At 39.3% G+C, this 24,640-nt stretch overlaps 2 protein-coding genes across 4 annotated transcripts in view; one reads left to right on the top strand and one right to left on the bottom strand.

Annotated features, from left to right (window-relative positions):
• stab1 (stabilin 1) overlaps window positions 1-23,427 on the bottom strand; it is a 183,689-nt gene extending 160,262 nt beyond the window's left edge. For 2 of the 3 annotated variants that reach the window (XM_026167240.1, XM_026167243.1), the window contains exons 1-12: window positions 22,875-23,427; window positions 19,009-19,136; window positions 18,493-18,608; window positions 14,980-15,065; window positions 13,388-13,457; window positions 11,816-11,911; window positions 10,880-10,993; window positions 9,556-9,743; window positions 9,313-9,449; window positions 6,537-6,664; window positions 6,143-6,219; window positions 5,479-5,601 (exon numbers count right to left, since the gene is read on the bottom strand). In XM_026167240.1, the coding sequence (XP_026023025.1) occupies window positions 5,479-5,601; window positions 6,143-6,219; window positions 6,537-6,664; window positions 9,313-9,449; window positions 9,556-9,743; window positions 10,880-10,993; window positions 11,816-11,911; window positions 13,388-13,457; window positions 14,980-15,065; window positions 18,493-18,608; window positions 19,009-19,136; window positions 22,875-22,931 (1,320 nt within the window). In that variant the 5' untranslated portion in view covers window positions 22,932-23,427. Of the gene's footprint in view, window positions 1-5,478; window positions 5,602-6,142; window positions 6,220-6,536; window positions 6,665-9,312; window positions 9,450-9,555; window positions 9,744-10,879; window positions 10,994-11,815; window positions 11,912-13,387; window positions 13,458-14,979; window positions 15,066-17,488; window positions 17,699-18,492; window positions 18,609-19,008; window positions 19,137-22,874 lie in introns of those variants that run through there. The other variant, XM_026167242.1, reaches the window with a different exon arrangement.
• LOC113022147 (tripartite motif-containing protein 35-like) lies at window positions 513-3,097 on the top strand. The gene is made up of 2 exons (XM_026167244.1): window positions 513-587; window positions 821-3,097. Exons 1-2 carry the CDS (start codon window positions 539-541, stop codon window positions 2,257-2,259), a joined length of 1,488 nt encoding a protein of 495 aa, XP_026023029.1. The 5' UTR covers window positions 513-538; the 3' UTR covers window positions 2,260-3,097.
• Window positions 23,428-24,640: the final 1,213 nt, after the last annotated feature.

Genomic DNA, 24,640 nt, shown 5'->3' with positions numbered 1-24,640 from the left:
TGTGGATCTAGGGGGCCTGTGATGGGGGAAAAAACAGGCGTGAGTACTGTTAAAGCACTTTGTAAATTGGAGGAAATCGATTCTCAAGGTTTAGTGTTTTTTCCCAGAGTTACAGATGTAAAAATGAGCGACTCTAACCTTGCATCATTATAAATTGAATGAATGAAGGAATGAGACCTTTACTTGACTCTTAGGATACTTTGTGCACCTTTAAGAGCATTGCAACCTTTGGCACACTTTCCAAGGACAGACAGCCCAGACGTGCAGATAAAGCAGGAGCCCTGAGCTCTTCTGTATCTGACTGCCAGAGATAAGTGCTCATGTTATATGCTGCAGAACTGGTGATCTGTGACAGAACTGTCTCTGAATCTATTTTGTGACTCCTGACTAGTTATCATTTAATTCACCATGTTAACGATCTGTTCTGATACCATACATGAAATACTGTTGAGCAAACATACAACTAGTGTTATAGACACGCATGACATGTCTTGAGAAAGCTCCGCCCACTGTGTGAAGCCATGCAGTCAAGCAGGAAATGCAGCTTATTGTTTTTGTCTTCCTGAAAGGAGAAACAGAGACAGACGGTAAGGATTCTAATCACACCGTAAAATATCACTTCCAACTAATGAAGACAGCTCCGTGAGGGAACACTGTGAACACTGGGATAACTGGAAAATAGGAATACTTGCAATTCCTGTCAACTGCTGCAGTTTGCTCTGCTTTATGATCTGAAAGAGCTGCGACAGAAAGTGAAAGCAACTGTCAGAGAATCTTCCGGACTGACTGACTTCACTTTTATTTTTTGCTGTGTTTTCAGCTTCATTCACAGGCAAAATGTCGCTCAGATCAGAAGAGGATTTCTTATGTCCTGTCTGCCAAGAAGTCTTCACAGACCCTGTTGTTCTGTCATGCAGCCACAGCTTCTGCAAAGACTGCCTCCAAAAATGGTGGAGTGGGAAGAAAACATGCGATTGTCCGTGCTGCAAGAGAAGATCCTCAAAGAGTGATCCCCCTCGTAATTTGGCATTAAAGAACCTGTGCGAGGCCTTTTTAGCGGAGAGAGGCGAGAGAGGCGAGAGAGGCCGAAGAGTTTCAGAAGGGTCCGAGTCACTCTGCAGTCTGCACTCTGAGAAATTCAAAATCTTCTGTCTGGACCACCAGCAGCCAATATGTGTGATCTGTCGAGACTCGAAAATGCATAGCAACCACAGATTCAGACCCATCGATGAGGCTGCACAGGATCTTAAAGAGGAGCTCCAGAAATCCCTGAAGCCCTTAAAGGAGAAACTGCAGGTCTTTGAAGATGTTAAAGGAAGCTATGATCAAATAGTGAAACACATCAAAGTCCAAGCCCAAAGCACAGAGGGGGAGATTAAGGAGCAGTTTAAGAATCTTCACCAGTTTTTACACGATGAAGAGAAGGTGAGGATTGCTAACCTGAAGGAGGATGAGGTGCAGAAGTCTAAGATAATGAAGGAGAAGGTTGAGAGTCTGAGCAGAGAAATAGCAGCTCTTTCTAGCACAATCAGAGCCACAGAGAGGGAGCTCAAAGCTGAAGACATCTCATTCCTGCAAAACTACAAGGCTGCAGTTAAAAAAGCCCAGCAGCACCCCCTGCTGCAAGATCCAGAGCTGGCTTCAGGAGTGCTCATAGATGTGGCCAAACACCTGGGCAACCTGACCTTCAACGTCTGGAACAAAATGAAAGAGAAGGTCTTCTACAGTCCTGTGATTCTTGATCCAAACACTGCCGACCCAGAACTTGTTGTATTCGATAATCTGAGCAGCGTGAAATCAGGAGAGCGGAAACCACTTCCCAAAAACCCGGAGAGAACCAAGTTCTCCTGCTCTGTTCTCGGCTCTAAAGGCTTCAACTCAGGGACACATGAGTGGGATGTTGATGTTGGAAACAACAAGGACTGGGAACTGGGCGTGTTGAGCGAGTACTCCCAGGTCAGTGGGCGTCTTCAGTCAGGACTGTGGAGAATTTTGTTCTCTAATGGTAAATTCTCAGCATTTTCATCACCAGACACTGAGAAGGATCTACCAGTGAAGAAGGAAGTGCGGAGGATCAGAGTCCATCTGGACTTTGACAGAGGAAAGTTGTCGTTCTCTGATCTCGACACTAATGCCCACATGCACACCTTCACACACAGCTTCTCTGACACCCTGTTTCCTTACATTTACACTGAGAATCCTCAACCAGTGAAGATTTTACCAGTGAAGGTCACTGTGACAGTGGAAAAGAACACTTAGAGTGATGCATATCATCATAAAGTTGGGAAATATGACAAAACTGTGAGACAAAATTTGTTAATTGTTTAGGAACGTAGAGCAACTTTAATATTAACGGCGCAAATATTAGACAAGTGTACAAGCTGGTGAATATAAAAGACTGCTGCAATGGTGATGAAGTACTCTCATATATTTATTGGTTTTATTTGTACCTCAATATACATAAAATCAAAAGCTACTCGATAGTCTACAATGGAACATTTAGGTCAGGATTTATGGTTGTTTTGTAGAAATATGGTCTCATTTCTATTTCGCCTAAGTTGCCCTGTTATAGTTCGTTGTTCATTAGATTCCCCTTTTGTCTTCAACCCTGTGTCTCATGTTTACGTCTTTCAGTGTTTCCTGTTTTATTTTGAAGAGTCAGCTGTCTCCATGTTCAATGTGTTTTGTTTTACTTCCCCTGTGGTGTCATTATGTTCCTTTGTGTCAGCTGTTTCCCCACTTCCCTCATTAGCCTTCCTCTGTGCCTTCATTCAGTCTTTGTCGGGTTGTCTGTGTTACTTTCACGATGTCATGTCACGCCAAGGTATTTCATGATTCAGCTCAGGTCATGCTCACGTTCCATGTTCCTGTTTTTTCCTCGCTTTTTGCATGCTCCTGCCCTGAATCGTGTTCATGTCTTTCGTTGCAGTTGTCGTAGTTTAGTTTCTTCCAGTTTAGGTTTTAGTTTAGTTTTCGTTCCTGTTCACTTTACCGCAGGCTTGGCCAACTCCAGGCCTCGAGGGCCGGTGTCCCACAGGTTTTAGATGTCATCCTGGGTCTGCACACCTGAATCAAATGATTAGTTCATAACCAGGCCTCTGGAGAGCATGTTGAGGAGGTCATTTAGCCAGTATTCACTCTACACCAGGGGTAGGCAACTCCAGGCCTCGAGTGCCGGTGTCCTGGAGGTTTTAGATGCGTCCATGATCCATCACAGCTGATTTAAAGGGCTAAATGACTCCTCAGCATGTCTTGAAGTTCTCCAGAAGCCTGGTAATGAACTAATCATTTGATTCAGGTGTGTTAACCCAGGGTGGGATCTAAAACCTGCAGGACACCGGCACTCGAGGCCTGGAGTTGCCTACCCCTGCTCTACACACTGTCACCTCCCGCTGCCTGTGACAGAAACGTGTGGGGTATTTTTCTGGCTACTTCATGAACAAGAATGTCTAAGATGCTTGAGTATATGAAATACAGTCCTCAAAATAATGTTTCACAATGCTCGTGACTTCACTTTGGCCTTGGGAAAGAAACTTAAAATGTGAAGGGAAAACCCTGAGTTACAGCGTTACACAATGCTTTTATTTTTAAATTCACAATGTTTTTAAATGTTTGTGTTTAAATCCACAACCTTGCTGTCACTTCACAGCAAGGTTTCTGGGTTTGAACCAGCTGGTTGGTTGAGAACTTTCTATGTGGAGTTGTCATGTTCTCGTTTCCCTGTGTGGGTTTTCTCTTTGTGCCCAGCCAGCCCAAAGACATGCTCATGAGATTAACCTTTTAAATTTGTCTGAGGTGTGTGGGAGTGTGTGTTTGTCTGCTTCATAAGTACTAGAACACAGAAGACAGAACTTCTGGTTCTGTAGTGCTCTCTGGACAGCAAATATTTATTTCTGCCTTATAAATGTTCATCTAATTTATGGAACCATTAATGTTGTCTTCACAACAGTCTCATGGAAACGGGTCATGGTAACCAGTCTGCTGTTCTTGTAACCACATAATCTGTTTATATAGTTATTTAACACCATTACTCAGACGTTGAATAATTAAGAGACACAAAATGAGAGAATTATTTGGAAAAAAAGAACGTGTCACATAATTCTGAAGATAATATCCTTATACATCTCACCTAACATAATTTCTGTCAAATAATTTCTGCTGTGATTTAATGATGTGTTACTTAACAGACTGTTTGGTTTGGTTTAACAAGACGTTTAATAATGAAAAAAATCTAATAAACTGTGTGGGTTGTGATTTGAAGATATATGAATTGTATATAACTGAGTGTAATGGACACACTCAGTTGGTAAATAAAACTAATTTCATTCAATAACCAGTCTCCATCACCAGCGAGTTATGCCAGCATGTTACGATAGAGAATTGTTGAGGCGGCGGGTGACAGAAGACGATGATGATAACACTGTTAGAAGTGCTGATTTTAAACACAATGGTGTGTGATGGTTTTGTAGATACTATCACACTATCTTGAGTCTGTGTGATGAAAACCGCTGATAGAGGTAGTGAAGAGTTGCATCACTTAAATGTTTGTGTAATATTAACCACATGGATGCAAACAAAACTAATGCAAGGGGAAATGATTTTCTGTAGCATGCACTTTGCTTTGTTCCAGTTCTTTGTCATATTGCTTTTTCTAATTGTGGCAAGAATAAAAATCATGCTGAAAGAACTTTTTTGTTTCTGGTGTATCCTTGTAACCAACTTTAACTTACTAATGTAGACTGGACATTGGCAGTCTGGTGGTTGTGCTGTGTCCCAGAGAAGAGAGCCGGGGGCTCTTATGTGTGAAATCTGCATTAAACTTCAGTTAAATAAAGAATATGCTGGGCTCCTGTCTTGACCCATGAAAGAGATTCTTAATAGTTTCACTTTGTAGTTGAAGTGAAAATCACACCTACTTCAAATCACTGGAATTGTGTGTCAAAGTCTGTACTCCTGCTTAGTTATATTATACGGACAGAAATTTGAGCACTGCAACATCACTCCACTTGTCCCAATTTAAAGAAAAAATCTCATTAATGGATATAAAATAGTTTCAACAGAAAATCTGCAGGACTTTAATGTCTATGTGATTATGAGAGCAACAGAAAAAAACAGAAAAACTTAATTTGGGTGCATTTTGGGTAAACTTTCAAAGGTCACATCACCAGGTGATGTCAAACCTTCAAAAATAATTTTCTGATACAGTGTGGGTTTGTGTAAGGTGGGAGGCAATGATTGATTTTTAGGAAAAAGTCTTGTCGTGACTGTTGAGTTTCCAGACAACAGCACGCTGGACCTGAACTAAAAGCTCCAGGAAATTTTGACCTTATGCTTGTGAATAACAGTGGCTGCTTCCTTGGCTTTGACAAATGTCTCCACCAAAAATAATTTCCAAAGGCAAGAACCAGGCTTACACCTTTCATTTTTTCTTTACTATCTAGCTTGAACAGCAGCTGGAGTCTGGAGAAGCAGTGTTACCTTGTTTTCTTTGGTCCTCAGCTTGGATCCTCCGTACAGGTTGAAGTCTCGACCAGTCAGATCCCTGTAGAGGTACTGACCCAGGATCAGGTGGTTTTTACATACTGTCTCCTGATTTAAGTCCTGCAGAGATATTTTGGTTTAGAAGACCAGGTTTTTGTATTTATCGATCAGTTAGTTTCTAATTATTAGGTATGCTAGATGTAATTTGAGATCATGTGAGTCTGTGAGCAGCCTCTGAGTGAGTCTCAGAAGGGGAGCCTGATAGATGAAGGCTCTACCTCCCATTCTACTTTTGGAAACTCAACAACAAGTAAGCCCGCAGTCTCAGAGAAAAGTGCTCTACTGGGATAATATGGTACTGAGGTCCTTAATATATGAAAGGGCCTGATAATTTGTAACTGTGTGTGAGGAAAAGGATTTATACTGCATTTATCACTGAGTCAATGAAGAGATGCTAACATGGCAGAAATTTAATCTCTTCTTAGAAGTAATAAATGCATGAACTATTTTTTTTCCTAATTTTGCACAGATCTAAGAAGGCAGCACCAGAGATTTGTTTAAGTTGCGGATTAAGCTTTTCAAATCTATGGCTTCATCCCTCAGGAGCTTCCTGTGCTGGAGGAGATCATTAAAATAAAATTCAGACAAGCAGGTGACCTACAGGCAGAGGTGATTTCAGCAGGGGAATGAAAGCTGTGAAGGGTCCGTTATGATTCAGCAGACGTGGACAGCCTGCCTCTGAAACACACACACACACACACACACCCCAAAGGTCAAAGGAAAGGTGCGGTAAAAGAATAGCAACACCAAAGAACGTACAAAAAACAGCATGTCTCATATAAATTACCTTGCAGGATAATCGGGACACAGACTCATGTTTTTATTATTTTTAAAAAAAGCTGATATCACCACCACGCCTCACTTTAAGTCATATCCTGTCAGTTAGCTTGAAACACTCTGAGGTGATGATCTCTTGTTTTAACAGGAAACCCCGCCATAGTTCAATAAAGTACTGCGGGTATTTCTCAGAGCGTATTTTTGCTGGTTAGTTTTACCAAACATGGAAATGGCTCCAGTAAAGTTTCCTCTCCAGCTGCCGCTCCGGTCCAGCTCCATGGCGCGCTCCATCAGGTTACCATAACAACGCCGACCATCACTGATCTGATCCACTTCACAAACACATCTGAGAGAAGGGGGCAGGAAGAGAGCGCCACTTTAGCCAACTGACGCAACTGACACTGTGACCTGACCTATCTGATCTTTCCAGGTTTTCCCATCGTTACTTTTAGGAAGCGAATCATTCTCAGTGAAAGTAACGCTCCAGTTTAAAATCACATCTAATCAAGTTCAGCACACATGATCGAGATGCTTTGTGTTTGCCCATTTGACGGATTTTAACTCAAGACTCAAAGCAGTGTTTCGGACAGCTTTATCTTTATCTTTATATAAACACAGACCTACTAAATTTGTATTTCTTTTGTCTTTATGTTAAATATTCATATTAAACATAACCACAATTTCAAATAAAGAGGTCAGTGTGTAGACAAGTAATCCTTATCAGCTAAATGTTCAGTTTCAGGTTGTTTTTTTTCTGAGAGGGTTTTGGTCATTTATTTGGTCATCTCAGGCACACACCTCCGGCTCAGCGCAGAAGCCCAGCGCACTTGTTGTTTAAACTAGAGATGGCACGATACCACTTTTTTATGTCCGATACCGATACTGATATCATAAATTTGGATATCTGCCGATACCGATATGAATCCGATATAGTGTGTTTTAATCAATAAAACTGTTTTTTTATATCTTGCTGCATTTTGTATAAGTTCATACTCAAGTTTAAATAAACAACAACACAAAAGCTATTCTGTTATACCTGTATGTAAAAAATACACTGCACCCAAAATATTTCATAGTTCAGCAAAACTGATCAATCTAATAAACTTAAACCTACTCCATTCTTCCTATTCTGGTATTTTAAAGTGTACTTAGCAGAAATATTAAGCAACCTAACTAATAGGGTTGCAAATTCCCAGCAAAAAAAAAATAGGGAACCACCCCCCACCTCATGATTCTTAATCGACGTAATCAACTTTAATTTGATGCAGGTTGGAAAAAAATTGCACAGAAATAAATTATTTTTCAAGAATAATTAAATAGATTCAACATCTTTCTTCAACAGAACTGCAGACTATAAATAAATAAATTCTAACAACAGCTTATCAAGGTTAAACCTGCTGCTGTTGTTCACCCGCTAATTTCCTCTTTCTGGCGCAAAGTAGGCCAAAAACAAAGAAGAGAGACGGACTCGCGACAGAAAAGCCGATCAGCTGATCACTAAGCAATTTCACAACTGAAGTACCAGCAGGAGAGGGAGGGAGAGAGAAGAGGCAGTCGCTCCATATATCGGTTGTTAAGCTTAACGTGGGAATGCTTTACAAACGTTCAAAGATGAACTTACACACTTGCTTTACTTCTCTCTGGGATCACTTCCTCGGAGATGAAATGCCGGTTTGGTAGCGAGGCCACAAACACACAACCGCTCTATCAGGTGAGCACACTGCTCCAACGTGCTACTCGTTATGGGCCGAGTTACGCCATGTCGCAAGTTTTGTGAGGTGCTTTTTTGATATTTAATGGATCGGATTACATTTTTTATTTCTCTCCGATATCCGATCCCAGTAATTTACGTCAGACCGATACCGATACGTAATATCGGATCGGTCCATCTCTAGTTTAAACTTTGTGTTTCTTAGGGGCAGCCAGCCAGAAAGAAGATGGCATGAAGGCAGAGAAGTCAGGAAAGCAAAGTTTAACTCTAACATAAAACAATGGGTCCATGCCTCATCCTCACAGTGAGGATTACAGTTTATTAATTTAACACTGTTACGGGATCTTAACTCAGTAGTAGCAGACATCTGAAGCCGAGGTACTAGTGTTATATGGTAACTGGAAAAGTTGGATTTGAACATGTCTTGACTGGCTTCAATCTCTGGTCTAAGCTTAACGTGGCTTAGACCAGAGTCTAAGACCACAACTCACAGACCAGGACTGGTCTGTGAGTCGTTTGTTACCGGGCCGCAAGAGTCGAGGTTCGGTGTGAAATTTATGGTTTTCAGGGTTTTTATTGTTAACTCGGTTTCCCTGAGTCTTTTCCCATGTTGTAGTTGTGTGTCTTATTTTGAAAGAAATATTTACGCTTACCATAGCGACCAGAGAGCATTAAAGGGCAGAGAGGAGGATGTTACTCTCAATGTTATTGGCACATTTCAGGAGGACACTGCTAATTAAGTTACACAAATACATAGTGAATTTCCATTTATTATCATATTTACCAAATAGCACAGTTTTTGTCTTGGTCGTATGATTTTCTTTTGTTATATTTATCCTTGACACCCTAAAGCCTGGTCCGTGAAAATATTGTCTGACATTAAACCGGTCTGTGGTGCAAAAAAAGGTTGGGGACCGAAATCCAAAATTCTGCCACACCACTTTAGGATCCTGACAGTAACAGACCAGCTTGTATCGACTGTGGTGTCATTACATCTGGCACGATCTACAAATCTCCCAGATGTATTACATAAATATTTAGACTGTGTTATTTTTTTTCTGCCTAAAATTGTGTTACAGGACTTATGCGTTGGGATAACTTTGTTATTCTACTTTCATCATGGAGTGAAATGGATCTTTTTCTGGTTGGTGTTCTGGTTTTAGTCACAACAAAGTCAAAAGGAGCCGATTCTTCTGGCTGTGGTCACATTTTAGACTGGGCTCTACATTTTTGGTCCTCCTCCCAGTTGTAGATAATGGTAGAGAAAAGTTTGTGTGTCTGACCTGGGTTCGCCATTCAGTTCAGTCTGACAGCGAGCTGTGGGGTCACAGGTGTCCACCGAGCAGGCGGAGACGAGCTGACAGCCAGACTCAGGGCTGCCACCTATAGGCGACATGCCGGACATACATGCACAGCTGGACTGAGAGCCAGAGAGAGAAAGAGATGGAGAGAGAGAGAGGAGTTAAACAAAATGTCAGGATTTTGTTGCAAACAGCTTTTTCCTGACTCTTGGCAGGTCTCCTCACCTTGTTGGCTCCTTTGAAGACACAAACTGTGGAGTTCAAGGGACAGCCCCCGTTGTTATCTAAGCAAGGGTTCTGAGGTATACAGATTTTGCCATCGCCCAGGTAGCCAGGCTTACATGCGCAGCTGACCTTTAACCCCCGAGAGGAGCACTGGGCATTAACGTCACAATCCCTCTGTGAACAAACACCTGAGCAGAAAACGAATAAATAACCTTCAGATTAAATTCATAATGTTATCTGGGTCACTCCATTTAAACAATCAATGCACTCCCCCCACCTGACCCCCTCAGAATGAGCTGGGGCTTTTGTGCAATACCTTCAGTATATGTAATTATTCCATGAGAAATTACATTTTGTATGAGTGAATGTGTGAGTCAACATTTTGTGCTTTTTAAGTCTTAAGTCTATTTTTTAGCATTTTTTGAGTCCTATTAACATCTTAAACATGGGCGATAGCCACGTGTTGACAGTCAATTTTGCACACACTTCAAGTCGCACACACTTCAATTTTCAGAAGTTTTAATTTCTGTAAATGACTTTGAATATCAATGTCATGTGAAATATCATAGTTTCAACAGTAAGACTGCGGCAGTAGCAGAAACGAGCACTGGCAACCCAGATGTTTGATCTGATTTTTGGTTAAAACAGCAGAAAGTCCATTTTGGGTTAAGTTTACAAGATCCTATCATGTGAGATGGGTGGTCGGTCAAAACAAATTAAAACACATGAAATTCTAATTTTTTTGTACCTACATGCTGATACATGGCTCATCTTCAAGCCCTACTTTGAGGATTTGTAAAATCCTCAAATGCTCCTCATTGTCTACAACTAGGAACAGGGCCATGAAAATTTTAACAGCTCCATTTAAAACACTGAAGTTATTGTATTTAATAATTTGCTGATTTTGAGGGGAACAGGAGAGATTTTTAGTCCATTTTTATTTTAGTTTAATTGAACAACTCATGTTATCAGCAATGTACTGTATATGTACATTGCAATGTAAGATTAAAATAGGCTGTGTGACATCACCAGTTTGCAAAGCCCAGTGTGTTTTTTTCTCTTTTTGTATAAAAAGGTTGGACGTAGCAAAGACAATATACCAATTAAAACTCTTGTATGCAAATTAATATTTTTTTTCTTTTCTTTTAATTTGCCAGAAGGTTTATTGAAGACTCCAGTTGAAATGAGAATTTTCTGGCAATAATTTCATGGTTAAGGCTTTAAACAGTTAACATGTTCACTTGGCCATACACACGCTCACTTCTGGTAACAACAGCAGCATAAACTCAAAATTTTCACAAAATAAATTATTATAATTTTTTACTTGCGCATTTGTTCTGTGGCGTCTTCCTGTATCCAGGCAAACATTCACATACGGCGGCGTCTCCCTCTCCTTTACAGTATGAATACGGGCTGCAATTGTTGCACCTCCGATTCTCTGTCAACAACACAAACATGGCAGCAGCTCACTGCAGGCAGCAGTTTAACACAAAACAAACAGGTAGTGCAGGGAAACATCATTACCTGAGTATCAAACCACATTTGAGAAGTCCTTTTCAGTCTACTTGTATTTTTAATTGCAGAAAATGTATCCGTTATTGTGTTTCTAAAATCTTTCTTATTCTTTGATCAAAATAAAGTTGGGTTAGTTAATGCAGTTTATTACTTTGAGCTCACAACACAGCAACAATCTCTTTGTTTTATCTCTTAGCAGTAAATATTAAATACCAGTCTGGGTTGAGGCAGATCTGTTTCAGTTACAGAAGTTATTTTCAATCTGCTAATGAAACTTTTTTTTTCTTAGATTTATACTGTACAAATTATTTATTAATGCAATTTACACTTCTCTCTTACACGATGCCAGTCTTGCTTTTACTGTTTTTAACAAATACCACTTTAATGTTTAGTTTGCTTTCTTTTTTATCAATTTTGTTTAGATATAAATTCCTACACCATCTCATAAAGCCCTTACCAGGCATCAGTGGCACTTTTATTTTATCTGTGTTATGTGTTGTTTATTGTTGTCTGTGCTATTGTTGCTCTTTATTGTGCTGCTGTAACAAAAAATTACCCTTGTGGGATAAATATCTATCTATCAGCAGACAGCTACAGCATGCTCCGCAGCTTGTCTAATTCTATGGAGATGATGAAACTAAAATAAATGAACTGTATCATCTAATGAAACCCAGTAATATACATTAATAATGAGTGATGTTTCTGCTAATTTAATACAGTATATTTCTTTGTGGTATGATCTTACCTTGGTCACAGTTCTTCCCAGTGTATGGTGGCTGACACAAACACTCTCCATCACCTTCAGGACCTTTATTACACACTCCATTTTTACAGTCACACACTGCACACAGAGAGGCAGTTTTTAAGCAGATTTCAGATGTTCTTACAGTTTCATAGTAGTCTTTGAAGGTTTGACTTTCTGCTTTATTTCCTTTTAATGTGAAGAAACATTTCACTGAGCTGACCTGTTTATCTAATAAAATTAAAAACTCATTATGAGCACTTTCATGTTGGATGCACATTCCTTCCACCAGCTGTGTCACTATGCACAAGAAACATGCTTGAGACAGCATGATTGGATGACAATGTATATATGTCCCCCTCAGCTGGGCTTCGATGTCAGTATGCGTTTCTTTTGGTTGAGGCACAATGTTAGCTTCCAGGTGAAGAAAAATGATGATTTTATGCTCTCTAGGGCCTGTTAGATACAACATGACAATGACACCGCTTTCCTCTGAAGCAGGTGTTGTGACCAGCATTGAGTGCTGACTGAGATTAGTGTTGTTTTTGAGCTACTAGGGAGTAGTTAGTTCTACTGACAGCGGAAGTGTTTTTCTTTGACTTTGTTAACCATCTCCTTTTCTCTTTTCAGTATGTTTTTTTGGCCTTTTCTTTTTCCAGTTATAAAATTGTTACTCGTACTTGATGTAACAAGTACACATAAATACACGAGTATTTGCAAAAAGTGTAGTGCATGCAGACAGCAGCAGATGCAATGCTAATTTTAGTTAGCCTAGCAGTCAGTGCAGCACATGCCGCTTTGCATGTGAAAGGACCTCCTACTTTCAAGTCTTGTTGAACTCAAGATGGCTGTCATTTTCTAACGGATGCTCCTCACTGCAGTAATAAAGGAGGATAAACGCAGGAGATACTTTTGACATACACTGTGACTGGTAAGCTGCTGCCATGAGGATGCTGCATCCCTTTGTTTTAGTGTCAGAGTGACCCCTTCTCTACCACATCTACATCAAAACATATAAATGTTCAGCTTGAGGCTTTAGAACAGGACAAACCAATGGGTGATATGAACCAATGGGTGATGAAGTATACAGAGTCCACAGTTGGTGGATGCAGATGAAAAGTTGCTGATAAGTTTTTCTAAATGTTTTTATGCATTTTGACCAACACAAGGCGAGTGCAACTTAATTCCATTATATTGAAGAAAAAACAACAATCTCATTGATTGTGGCTCAAGAGTTCTTCTTGTAATCAAAAGCCGGTTGCCGGTCAAGCCCCGGCTCGGACAATCTCGGTCGTTGTGTCCTTGGGCAAGACAAGGCAGCTGTGGCTACAATGTAGCTTGCCATCACCAGTGTGTGAATGTGTGTGAATGGGTGGATGACTGAATGTAGTGTAAAGCGCTTTGGGGTCCATAGTGACTAAGTAAAGCGGTATACAAATACAGGCCATTTACCATAACACCAGACAGGTCACACTGAGACGATCTAGGCAGATAAAACGTATAACAGTACAGGGGAAAATTATGTAAATATGATTTGGGGCAAACTATGCCTCAGAAAGTAAAGAGGGTACCAACCTTTATCACACCTTTCTCCATAAGCATTTGGATTCTTACACTCCTGACAGGCAAAGCCAGTGAAACCATCCTGAGAAGGAAGAAGTTTTTTTTTTTTTAATTTCGAAATATTACCAAGAAAAAACAAGAACAACCAATTACTTGAAATCTCTGGACTTCCCCAGCATTTCTTCCTCAATGTAACACAAAAAATCCGATATTTGTAAGAATAAACCTAAATACAGTCAAATTTCCTTTTGCTGACCAAACAATAACCATCCAAAGCCACTGTCTCTGAATCAGAAACGTAAATGGACATTAAGATGAAACCATTGTCATGGAGCTAAAAGGTTCCTTCATGTTACTGTTTGCATTTCCACTATGATAACCAACTGCAAAGATGGTTCAAATTAGTTATACAGACAGTTACATGTGGGAATCTATTTAAGAGAACAAGTTTACTTTAAGCTTTCAGTGCGTCTGAGCTGCATGTGTTTGTGACAAATGGTGCAAACAAAACAGCACAGCCTGCTCTATAGCTGAAAATGCTTTACAAAGGTGCGAAGATCTTTATTAGAAAGTAACTGTACAATAATCAGAAGGCAACACTTCTCCGATTAATCAGTCATGTTGTTTTCTCTCCCTCTCTTCATATGTATCTCTCTGTCTCTCTTTCTCTGATATGAAATTTCTCTGGACTTAACCGGCCGAATACACTGCAACTTTGATGTATTTCAGACTTTCATTTTTCTTCATGTCTTTTGAATTTGTTCTTCTGCTCTTCATCTTGATTCTGCTAGGATGTTGAGTTTTAAAACTGAAGTCTACATGCTTGTCTTCTCCGAGTTTAAACAATCTGAGGAGTAGATTCATAAAAAGTAAAAAGCAAGAACTTCATACCAAAATGAATGCAAAAAAGTAATCATTGGCATGATGCCATGCTTCTAGCACAGCCTCTTCTCTCTCTCCCTCTTCCTCTTGTCTCCTTTTCCAGGAACCTCTCTATGTGATGTCTTTCCTGCGGCTCAGCTGCATTCTCCCTGTGACTTTGATTTAAATTCGGATTGTCTACCTGCCTGCCTTACCGTTTAAATTCACAGAATTCACAGAACTCTCCTCTCCCCCTTTGAAAGTAGTCCTGAAATTATTTTGCTGCAAAATTGTTCCTGTGATTCGATGCAATTTTGGCTTCCAGTGATACATATTACCTTGACTTCAGTCAGTCAAGGTAATCAGTATCAGTTGTAACTGAAATTAAATTTAAATTCCAACTGGATTAATCACCCAGTCACAGTGCATGTGAACCAGCCAACATGCAATGCTCAGATGTAACTTGATTGCTACATTTTTTATAAAGTTATGCATGCAAAAACAACAGTAGCCTGATGTTTCACTACAGTGGAAACAAGTGTTTATCTCACTGACAATGGTTCTTTGGTCTGAAATAGTTTTTGGTACTTTGGGGATGGAAACACAGATAATGAGTACTTTTTTCTTCCTTGAAACCAGGAAAGAAAAGAAAAGAAAGAAGAAACCAGGACAGGTTTTCACATAAAAGTTAATAATGAATAGCATCTCTATAAATACATAAAAAAGAGAGAAGGGATACCAACATTACAGATGCAGGTTCCGTTGCCCAGGTCTCCATCCTGACAGACCCCATTATTGTTGCAGGTCTTCCCAGACCAGCTGGGGCAGGCTGCAGACACACAACAAGTGAGAATGTGTGATTAGAAAAAATCAGAGCTGTTTATTCAATTTGTGCATTGAACATTTATCCAGTTTGAATTCATATAAACATTTGGCAAACTGTGTAAGATAACCTGATGATGTCTATCTTAGAGGTAATCTGTGACTAAGCTGTGCACTATGCGCAGTGTGGGTTTCAGGCATGCCAGACTGCGAGAAAAGTAATGTGTTTAATCACAAATTACACAGAGATTAAAAAAAAAACATAACACAGCCATGCATCACCAGCTAATGTCCTGCTTTCATGAGTTGAAAATGTATCTGAATATTTAAAAGTTTCCAGCAGAACTTTATAACTAAGTAGCTCTGTGAAAGATGGAAAATGTCAGAAGACACACTGTTATCCTCAGCAAAGAGGGAATTAAGGCGGTGCAAGAAGTGGATGAGTTGTACTTACTTGTGTGAACTTACACACCAAGTGTTACTACAATCAAACTTATTATTCAATTAGGAATGCCAACAGGACATAACCACATTTAAACAAGCAAGCTGTTGACGTGATGGAAATGCTTCATCTCTGTTGATCATCTGATCACTAGTTGAAGTAGGCTTAGAAAAACCTGATAGTTAATAGAGCAGAAGAGAAAGGCCTTTTTTATTTCTGCTGGATGTTTTAATTATGTCTATAAAAAATAATAAATGTATGAATTTTCATCTTCTACCCTTCCACCGAGTAATCCTAAATCCACTTGTTTCCAGCTCCAAATTTACGTTTATTTATTAGGCTATTTATTTTTGTATTTTTTGAAGTTTTTTACCTTTCTGCACTTTGATTATTTGCAATAAACAAGCAAACAGGTGATGTGTTTATGTAAGTTAGTTAAGTTATGTAAGTGATATGATGATATGGCTGCTGTGACAGCATCATTTCCCAACTATTGGGGTGAATAAAGCATATGTTATCTTTTTATTAATGGATTCATTCTCTGTCTAAAACATGATGTCTTAGCTCCTCCCCATTTACAAAAATCCTTCTTAGGATTGGGTTTTCCTTATAAACACAGCAGGTGAGTGGGTGGGACTGATATGTTCATGAGATGACCATAAGGTATCTGAAGCCTGAGTGTTTAACTCACAGTGATTACTTGTACATATGCAGATGACCTCCAGCAAATCAACTGACCCAAAGAGAAGCAACAGAGACATGTTCCTTCAGAGACACAGTCCACTCTCTGGTTGAAACTTTCTGGGGGTTTGTTTGTTGTTGGGTTTTGTTTTTTTGTTTTTTACTGGAGCAGGATAATGAGCACAAAACCACCTCAAAGCTTTCCCAGGACAAAGAACTCCAAGGACTGCTGACAGCCGTGGCCTTCACCCCACAGTCGCCTGACCTCAAACCCAATGAACATTCAAGGGGGCACTTAAAGACTGTGAAAGCCAAACACGGCTGACATTACAAGAAGCTCTTTGGAGCACTCTCAGGTTATGGTGGGATAACATCAGTTATCCGTCCATGGTGTTAACAAAATTGGGTGCATGTGCAGCCCTAGTCCTTCCATAAAGTGCACCTACGGGCTCAGGAGCACATTTGCATGACTCACAGCTATTGGTCTTAATGCACAAGCTGTTTTAGCTCCTCCTCCATTAAACTTAATTCTTCGTAAACAGATGTTTTTACTGACAGGTGGGTGGAGCTTCTGTGCTCACAAACAGAACTGTGCATACCCAGTGTTGCCAACTATATTTAGCGAGTTTTCAGACCCTCTTAGCGACTTTTTTTTCTAAAAAGCGACTAGCGAGAAATCTGGCAACTTTTTCTGGTGTTATTGGAGACTTATTTATGACGACACATTTGCCGGTCACTTTTGCCGGTAAAGGAGCAGGGTTGGAATTGTGACATTAAAAAAAACCAATAATTGCTAAAAGAAATTTAATTTGTAGTTCCAAATAAACTCTAAATGCATTTAGGACGTTTTTTCCTCACTTTATGTCTCTTCCACGATGTTGTTTCTCTCTTCAACAACGTAGGTTACAATTACATTATGCAAATTAGGAGATGACGTCATTTAGCGACTTCTAGCGACTTTTAGGACAACCAATATCACTTTTCAATACTGAGGAGTTGGCAACACTGTGCATACCTGGCTTGACTATATTAGTTATAGCTGCTCTTCCTGACATCACACAGAGCCAACGATCAATAAAGATTTCCGGGAATGGAGTGTTAAGAGCAGTCTAAATTAATGAGGAGGTAGATAACGAGGAAAACTATAAGTTTATCCTTTAAACCAAAATATAAGCATATGAAACAGTGTCAACAGAGTCATGCTGATTTTTTGGGAGCCAAATATAACAATCGAAATAATCTGTGGCATTGTCTTCTATGATGATTAAGATTTTTGTCAAGTATAAATATATATGACGTTTACTTACTAGACAATGAAATGCGATACATACGTTGTCATTAATGGTGCACTGGTAACAGCTTCACAGTAAAATATGGGCAGTAAACGGCAAACCCACATTAATTAGCTGGACTAACCTAGCTTTGCTCAGAAGATCTCAAAACTAGCTAAAAGTGCCTTTATGTTGATGACCGTTAAACATTGTCCTAAACAACAGACGTTATCACTTAGTTCTTCTCGTACAAACACAGTACAGCTTACATACAACTCAATTTTCCAGAAAAACACATTCACGACTTTATCTTTTTCTACCTGTAACAGATAAATTACACACTGGGACCATAGCGTTATGTGATTGGTGGAGAGTAACAATCAGTCAAACGACCAATCAGTCAGCTGCTCAGTCTTTGTTGGACTCTATAAACCAGAACGCAGATTAGAAAATGAATCAGTATTTTGAAATCATTTATGTTTAAATGCATCATTTAAAGCTGGTTATTAAAGTTATTTCTACCTGTTCTTCACCAGTATCAGAGTTCAGTTCACAGGATAACCTTTAATGTTTAGATGTTTCCTTTTTAGACTTGTGCAAAGTTATGAATTCATAAGAGTAATAATTTTCTGCATTACTCTCTTTAATTTTATTATTATTACTTTTATTGAATCAGGAAGTCCCACAAAGATCAAATCTATTTTACAAGGAAACCTCGCCAAGGCAGCAGCCATACAAACTCAAAACATCTTTTTTCTTATTTGCAGCACATTATTTGTAGATCTTGATCACCTACACATCTGATAATGTCTCTGACTGAGGTAGGTGGTGCTCATTTGATCCATTTTGTGGAGAAGTTGTACGATCCATTAAACACTGCTGCAGACTAAAGCAGGAAGTCTGGGTTTAAATGTGATCAAAATTATGGCACAAATGATAGTTCATCATATGTACTTTGTGTGTGTGTGTGTGTGTGTGTGTGTGTGTGTGTGCGTGCGTGCGTGTGTGCGTGCGTGTGTGTGTGTGTGTGTGTGTCTTACAGAGACACAGCGGTCCCCAGTGCTGTTGGCAGCACTTTGGCTGCATGACGTTCTTCACACAGATGTGCTGACATCCCTCCAGCTGCAGCTCCCTGCTGCCGATGTTCACCACATAACTGCAGCACAGCGAGACTCGAGGTAAACAAACTGCCTTAATCATACCACTGCTGCCAGCGCTACTAATTACTACTGCAAATCTCACAGTTAGCATTCATGAGTTATCCTTGAATCTAAGCTTTGCATGATTAATAAAGGTGGAATTATGTTGCTGTCATTATTTATTTAACAGGGAAGGTGCATGTTAAGGTACACTGGCATAAAAATGATGTAAACATGTCAGATTTTGGCAGAAATGTTCATTTACAACAGTGATCCTAGAGGAGGGTCACATGAAACAATATACAATATGCAAAAGACATACAGGTGTACAACATAACACACATAAAGGCATTGCTATAGGTAAGCTGTTCCAGTCTTCACTTCATGTTAACTGTGGGTATGAAGCTTGACCTGTACCTGCAGTTGGTGATGCCAGTGCTGCTGAAGCCGCGGGGGCAGCTCGCAGTGATGGCAGCAGCACAGGAAGTGCAGTCTGTTTGTACCTCCAACCTCTGCAGGATATCACATCGACCAGGAGGAGGAGTCTGAGGAAGGAGAGGAGCTGTTTACAGTCTTATACCACTCTCTGTCCACATTTCACAACATCACTGTTAATATGGACAGACCCCTGCAGATTGCATTCTAATACATCTCTGTTTTTAATGAGCAACAATTTGTGATAAGACATCTTCTGATATTCCCACAACTGATATTTATAACTAACAATCACTACTACAGGTAGCATAAAGATAATAACAGGTGTGCCACAGCTGTTGGTAAGATCGATGGTAAGAGTAGTTGTATCATCACAGTAGTAATAATACAACAGTAGTAATTACAGAACCCGTTTTTACACAAAAAGCAGCAAAAAAAAGAAGTGCAAACCAAACTGCATTCTTTAAATGCATTTTAAGACTTGATGTGTGTTTGATTAAATTATAGAGTGCTGGTATCATTTAATCTTGTTTTTACTGAAATAACTGACAATGACGACTGCAAAGAAAAAGAATAAGGAATAAATACCAGCAAATTACAATAACCTCAAACCCTTACATACATATATAAGAGTTTTCACATTAACAGCAGTTCTTTTAGAAAACTATGTTTTAAAGTTGCAGAAGGTTGCCAATTTTTTAAAACTTATTTAGACAAAGGCTCTCAAACTCTACAGCTGGGATTATTCTCTATACTGATACATCCATCTCTGCTTATCCATGTCAGGGTCGCGGGGGGGCTGGAACCTAACCCAGCTACCGTCACCAATCTGACACAGGGCTAACACAGAGGGACCAACAACGCAATGAACGCACAAGCATCTCAGTATTTTGGATGCCTTAGTAGACTGTAGCAACCAGGAATTGAATCACCAACCTACTGATCAGAAGCTGACCTGTTCTGCAGCACATTCATGATAAAAGCGGAGACCGTGTAGTGGTGAATGGATGTTTTAACTTATCTAAGTGAAGTAAAAACTTGAAAGTACATTCTGCCTCCGATTACTGAAACTGTGTATGACTCCAACTCATAATTGCTGTTTGGTTAAGTTCTGGAGCACTTCATCATTTTCACACAACAAATTCAGTCTGCTGTTTGATGGCCTGCACTGTGAACGTTATTAAAACAGCCCTGGTGATGATACAGCAACGTCAGCAGAGTTTTCTTACTTACAGACAGTGGACTAAATGTTATGGAGTCTGCAGGATGTGGCTCTTTAACACAGAGACATTTTTTTGGGTGTTTAACCCATAGGAGGAACCAAAAGTCAGACCAATGCATCCTTTGTTGCTTCAATACCGGCCAGATATTGCTCAATGGATCCGTTCTATAAACAAACAACTGAGAGACTGTTTGGGAATGGATCTTAAAAATGTAAAAGTGTAAGTGTAAATGAAATATTTCAACAACTGCACACAGTGCCACAGTATTATTTACAATCTCATAATGAACTGTAGTAACTGTAAAAATCCCTCTGATGTTTTATCCAACAACATTATTGGCATGAATGCAAAACTAGTGACTCAGTTTAAATTACACTTGCCCAACATGTTTATTTTAAAGGTTTAGAGGTTTTAGAGGTTTAGTAATAAATTTGATAATGTTGGCTGGGCAACATGAGATAGGGGTAGTTATATAGAATTCAGTGATCATTTACATTATCACTTTTCAGGTGGTCTGGTGGTGGCAAGAAGCAGTGGCAATAGAAGCATGAAGTTCCACTAACATCAAACGTATTTTTCATGGTGGCAGTGATACATTTTGCACAAAACATAGATGTCCAGAACAAGAGAAATACGTCTCCTTCAGCATGTTCCTCAGGTCTTTCTGCAGAGACACTCTGCAGTGTGTAGTAAGAAAACACAGTTTTCCTCGTATCTGCTTTTTGTTCTTTGTTTACATTTAGTTTGGTGATGGAAGACTTTGACCAATCACAGGCTTTTCAGACCAGACCAGAAGTAAAAAATGGCGTTGCAAGGGATGAAGCAGCTGCCTACACTTAACAGAATGGGGTTTAAGTCCTGTATGAGGCCAGAAAAGAGCCTGGCTTCTGAAGCAGGTGCAGATGCTTGTCTGCTGTTAAGGGCTTAAAACAGAGTGATGAGAGCTGGAGGGCAGTTTTCCGTGTTCAAATTGCAGTTTTTATTTGTTTGTTTGTCTGTAGATTTATGCCTCATGCAGCTTTAAACTCAGGATATCTTGTCTGAGTTCATGAACTACTTGAAAATACAATGCCTTTAATATTTGGAATATCTAATTATAATGAACTTTCCAACTTTCCAAAGCGCTATTACTTCTTACTAAGCTGGTTTAGGACCTAAATATATAATACCTTTTTAACAGCTTTGTTTGTGTTGGAAAGCCGTTTCTATGTACAGACAGATATACCAAACTGTTTTTAATGTGATTAATTATTGTTTGCAATCACTTTTACGCAATAAAGAATCAACCCGACTCGCTGCTCCAGATCTTTCAGCAAAAACATTACAAAGTAGAGATTATTAAAGGAAAATTACCACAAAATCAAAGGCTGTGATATTAAGAAAACATGTGCTTATAAAAATCTGAGAAAAGTTGTAGGAGAGCACAACCTGACAAATGGCCTCACTTTGTAACTTCAAGGTTAAATATTTTGAGTTTCTGAAATTGTTTAGCCCTGTTAAGCTGATGCAACTCTGTTTTAAAAAAAACTCTGGGTCTCATTTGCAGCTTTACTCATTTGTATCATGCAGAGATGTCTATGATGTGGAAGTTCCAGGTTTGCAGTAGCAAATGATTGACTTTACTGTATACACAGTCCCATGCGTAGTTTGTCACACTGAGCTGTTTAATGTTTGTCGTTTATGTTTACAGCTAAGCTGTTTGGGTTGTTTTTTTAATTCACCTTCATATCACAACAACAAAGCTTTAACACCTCTGACAGTCGCAGGTTAAGTTCATCAGTGGTGACACTGAATTAGAGAAAGTATAGTTACTCATGCCTGCATAAAGTAATAGAAATACACTAATATACTGCTTTATTGTCATTAAAAAACAATTACGCATTGAATGCTAACTGATACTAAATTTCAAAACAGTTGTATTGAGTTTTATTTGTGATCAAATAGTGCAGTAAGCATGTAATCATAGTATTTACATCATGGAAACATTTCACTGTTAAGCTCATCTACTTAAAGAAAAGCATGTTACAGTGATCCATAATGTTCATTTTTCTGTGTTCTGCAATTTTCAGATTCAAAATTATTCATTGTTTCCATCATAAATTTTGCTCAAGCTTCTTCAGACTTATTCAATCCAACCTAATTTTATTCACAGAGCACTCTTTAAAAACAAGAGTGCTGTACAAAGCGCCAAAACACGCCACAACAAATCAATAAAAAAATAAACAAGAAGGTAAGGACACACCACTCTCATTCTAAATTCAAAGCCAGGGAATAAAAATCAGTTTTAAAATGTGATTTTAAAACAGGCAATGAGGGGCCATCCTAACATGGGGAGGGAGATCACCCCACAGTTTGGGGGCGAATAGCTAAAAAAAAAGTCGATCTCCACTGGTTTTCAGCTGACCTCAGTGGCCTTGAGAGAGTGTATGGAGTCAGAAGCTCAGATATGTGCAGTGGTGCTGATTCATTAAAGGTTTTTAAAATAAATTTTAAAAAACATCTTAAAAAGGGGTAATGGAGGGAGGTGTTAACCATACAGTTACATTTTTGACATTTGCATCCATGATTCAAAGACAGTAGGTGGTACATGACCTCAGCGTGGTGGTGTAGTTGGAGGTGTGTTACCTGTTGTTTCACTGAAGGTAGCAAGCAGAGCAGTGGCAGCAGCAGCAGCAGCAGCATGGCTCAAAGTCTCACATCCAGATACAAAAACAAACCTACTAATCCTCCTCAGTAAGCAAAACAAAAATCAGTTAAAAATAATATAAGAATATGTCCAGAGAGTTGTAACTAAACTCGTTTCCTCGCTCCCGTGTCAGCGCTGAACTTCAAATAAAACCTGAACTACTAACTACAGGAAAAAATACAGATAGCAACATCCTCTGTGCAGGAAAAACAAAACGATTAGAACACAATAGCCAAGTATTCCTCAGATAATGATTGGGAAAGCTGAAGTAACCTGCTGCTTAAAGACGTGGAAACGCTGGAAAAATGTAAGCACGTAGTGAAAAAAAAATCCAAAAAAATACACAGGGTTGATCCAACCAACAATTAACAGCAGGCTCACTTGGGACGCTGTTATGTGGGAAATGACCAACAAACAACAGCAAACAAATGAACTCTGAGCTCAGCGTGCAGCGAGGCAGAGAGGCTGCAGCAACTACTTGTGTCACGTCTTTCCTCCCTAATCTAGGAAGAGAAAGAAAGAGGAAAAAGCACACAAAGTGGTAGAATAGGAACCTCCCAGTAGGAAGGTCATCACCTCCTACCACTCCCCCAGTAACAGCAGAGACACTTGTTTTATTCACAAAAGAATGAGCAATATAGTCGCACACAAACACACCCATGGAAATCAACTGTGATGACTTCAGACCACAGATTCACAAACAGCCATGAGATAAACATCAAAACAGAACTTTACTTTAGTTAAAGATATCAAAAAGCTGGACAGTATGCAGTGAAGTTTTCCATTTTTCCATTTTCTGTCTGCACAGACATACCCAGACATCCCTCTCCCTGGTCACCCCCTCTCCCCAGGAAGAGCTGGAGGAAGTGAATTGCCACTGTGTGCCCTAGATCCTCTGGGGGTATGTTTTTACGGAGGATTTGCCTTTCCCAAGGCAAAATGGCTCTTAGTGACGAGCCAGACCATGTGGAAAAGATATATATAAATCTTAGAAAGTTTGTATCTGTCTTGTGTGAAACTTGTATGAAAAGCATACAAGAGTGAAAACAGATATAAGATCCCTTGAAAAATTATATAATGAAACTTGTATGTTTTGTATACTTACTAAAACAATATATGAAAGTAATGAGAAAGTGGCCACTTTCATATAAGCCTTACATGATTCACTATATGAAGTAGGCCACATCTTATGCAAGTCTTTTGTAAGTTTTTACTATTTCTTTTCCATATGGGAGACCAAGTGTGATTCATAAGACCCTAATGGCAGAGATAACTTTGCACTGACAGGGGTCCCACCTAGGAGCCAGGTCTGTGGACCCTCCACCCACAGGAGGGGTTGTAGGTTGCAGTGAGGCCTTGGTGGTCTGATCTCCGGTTACTGAAACTGAAATAGTGAAATCCTAATATACTCTTATCCAAGGTTATTATTATCATTAACTAAAACGAAACTACAAACTAAAAGTAGGTGTTAAAAATAACTTGTTTATAAACATACAAAGTACTCTATAAAGTAACTGAAATGATACTATCAGCTTAGACAAATAACTAAGGAAATAATAAAAAATAAGCAGGAAATGTATTCAGTTTCAGTCAGTGAGGTCAGATTTGTCAACACGGCAATGCTTATAAAACTTTGGCTCATTTGTTCACTTGGATATGTAACAGGAAGTGTAGTAACGTCTGCTCAAAACTTCTTTAATCTTGT

This window comes from Astatotilapia calliptera, chromosome 5, assembly GCF_900246225.1.
Source record: "Astatotilapia calliptera chromosome 5, fAstCal1.2, whole genome shotgun sequence".
Taxonomy (NCBI): domain Eukaryota; kingdom Metazoa; phylum Chordata; class Actinopteri; order Cichliformes; family Cichlidae; genus Astatotilapia; species Astatotilapia calliptera.
Note: the sequence above shows the minus strand (reverse complement) of the source record. Positions and strands in the feature narration are given on the sequence as shown.

Bases quoted from the DNA above. Each gene is read 5' to 3' on its own strand.
- LOC113022147 (XM_026167244.1), top strand. From the start codon at position 539: ATGCAGCTTATTGTTTTTGTCTTCCTGAAAGGAGAAACAGAGACAGAC. The intron at 588-820 runs GTAAGGATTCTA...CTGTGTTTTCAG, and splicing joins AGGAGAAACAGAGACAGACG to CTTCATTCACAGGCAAAATG.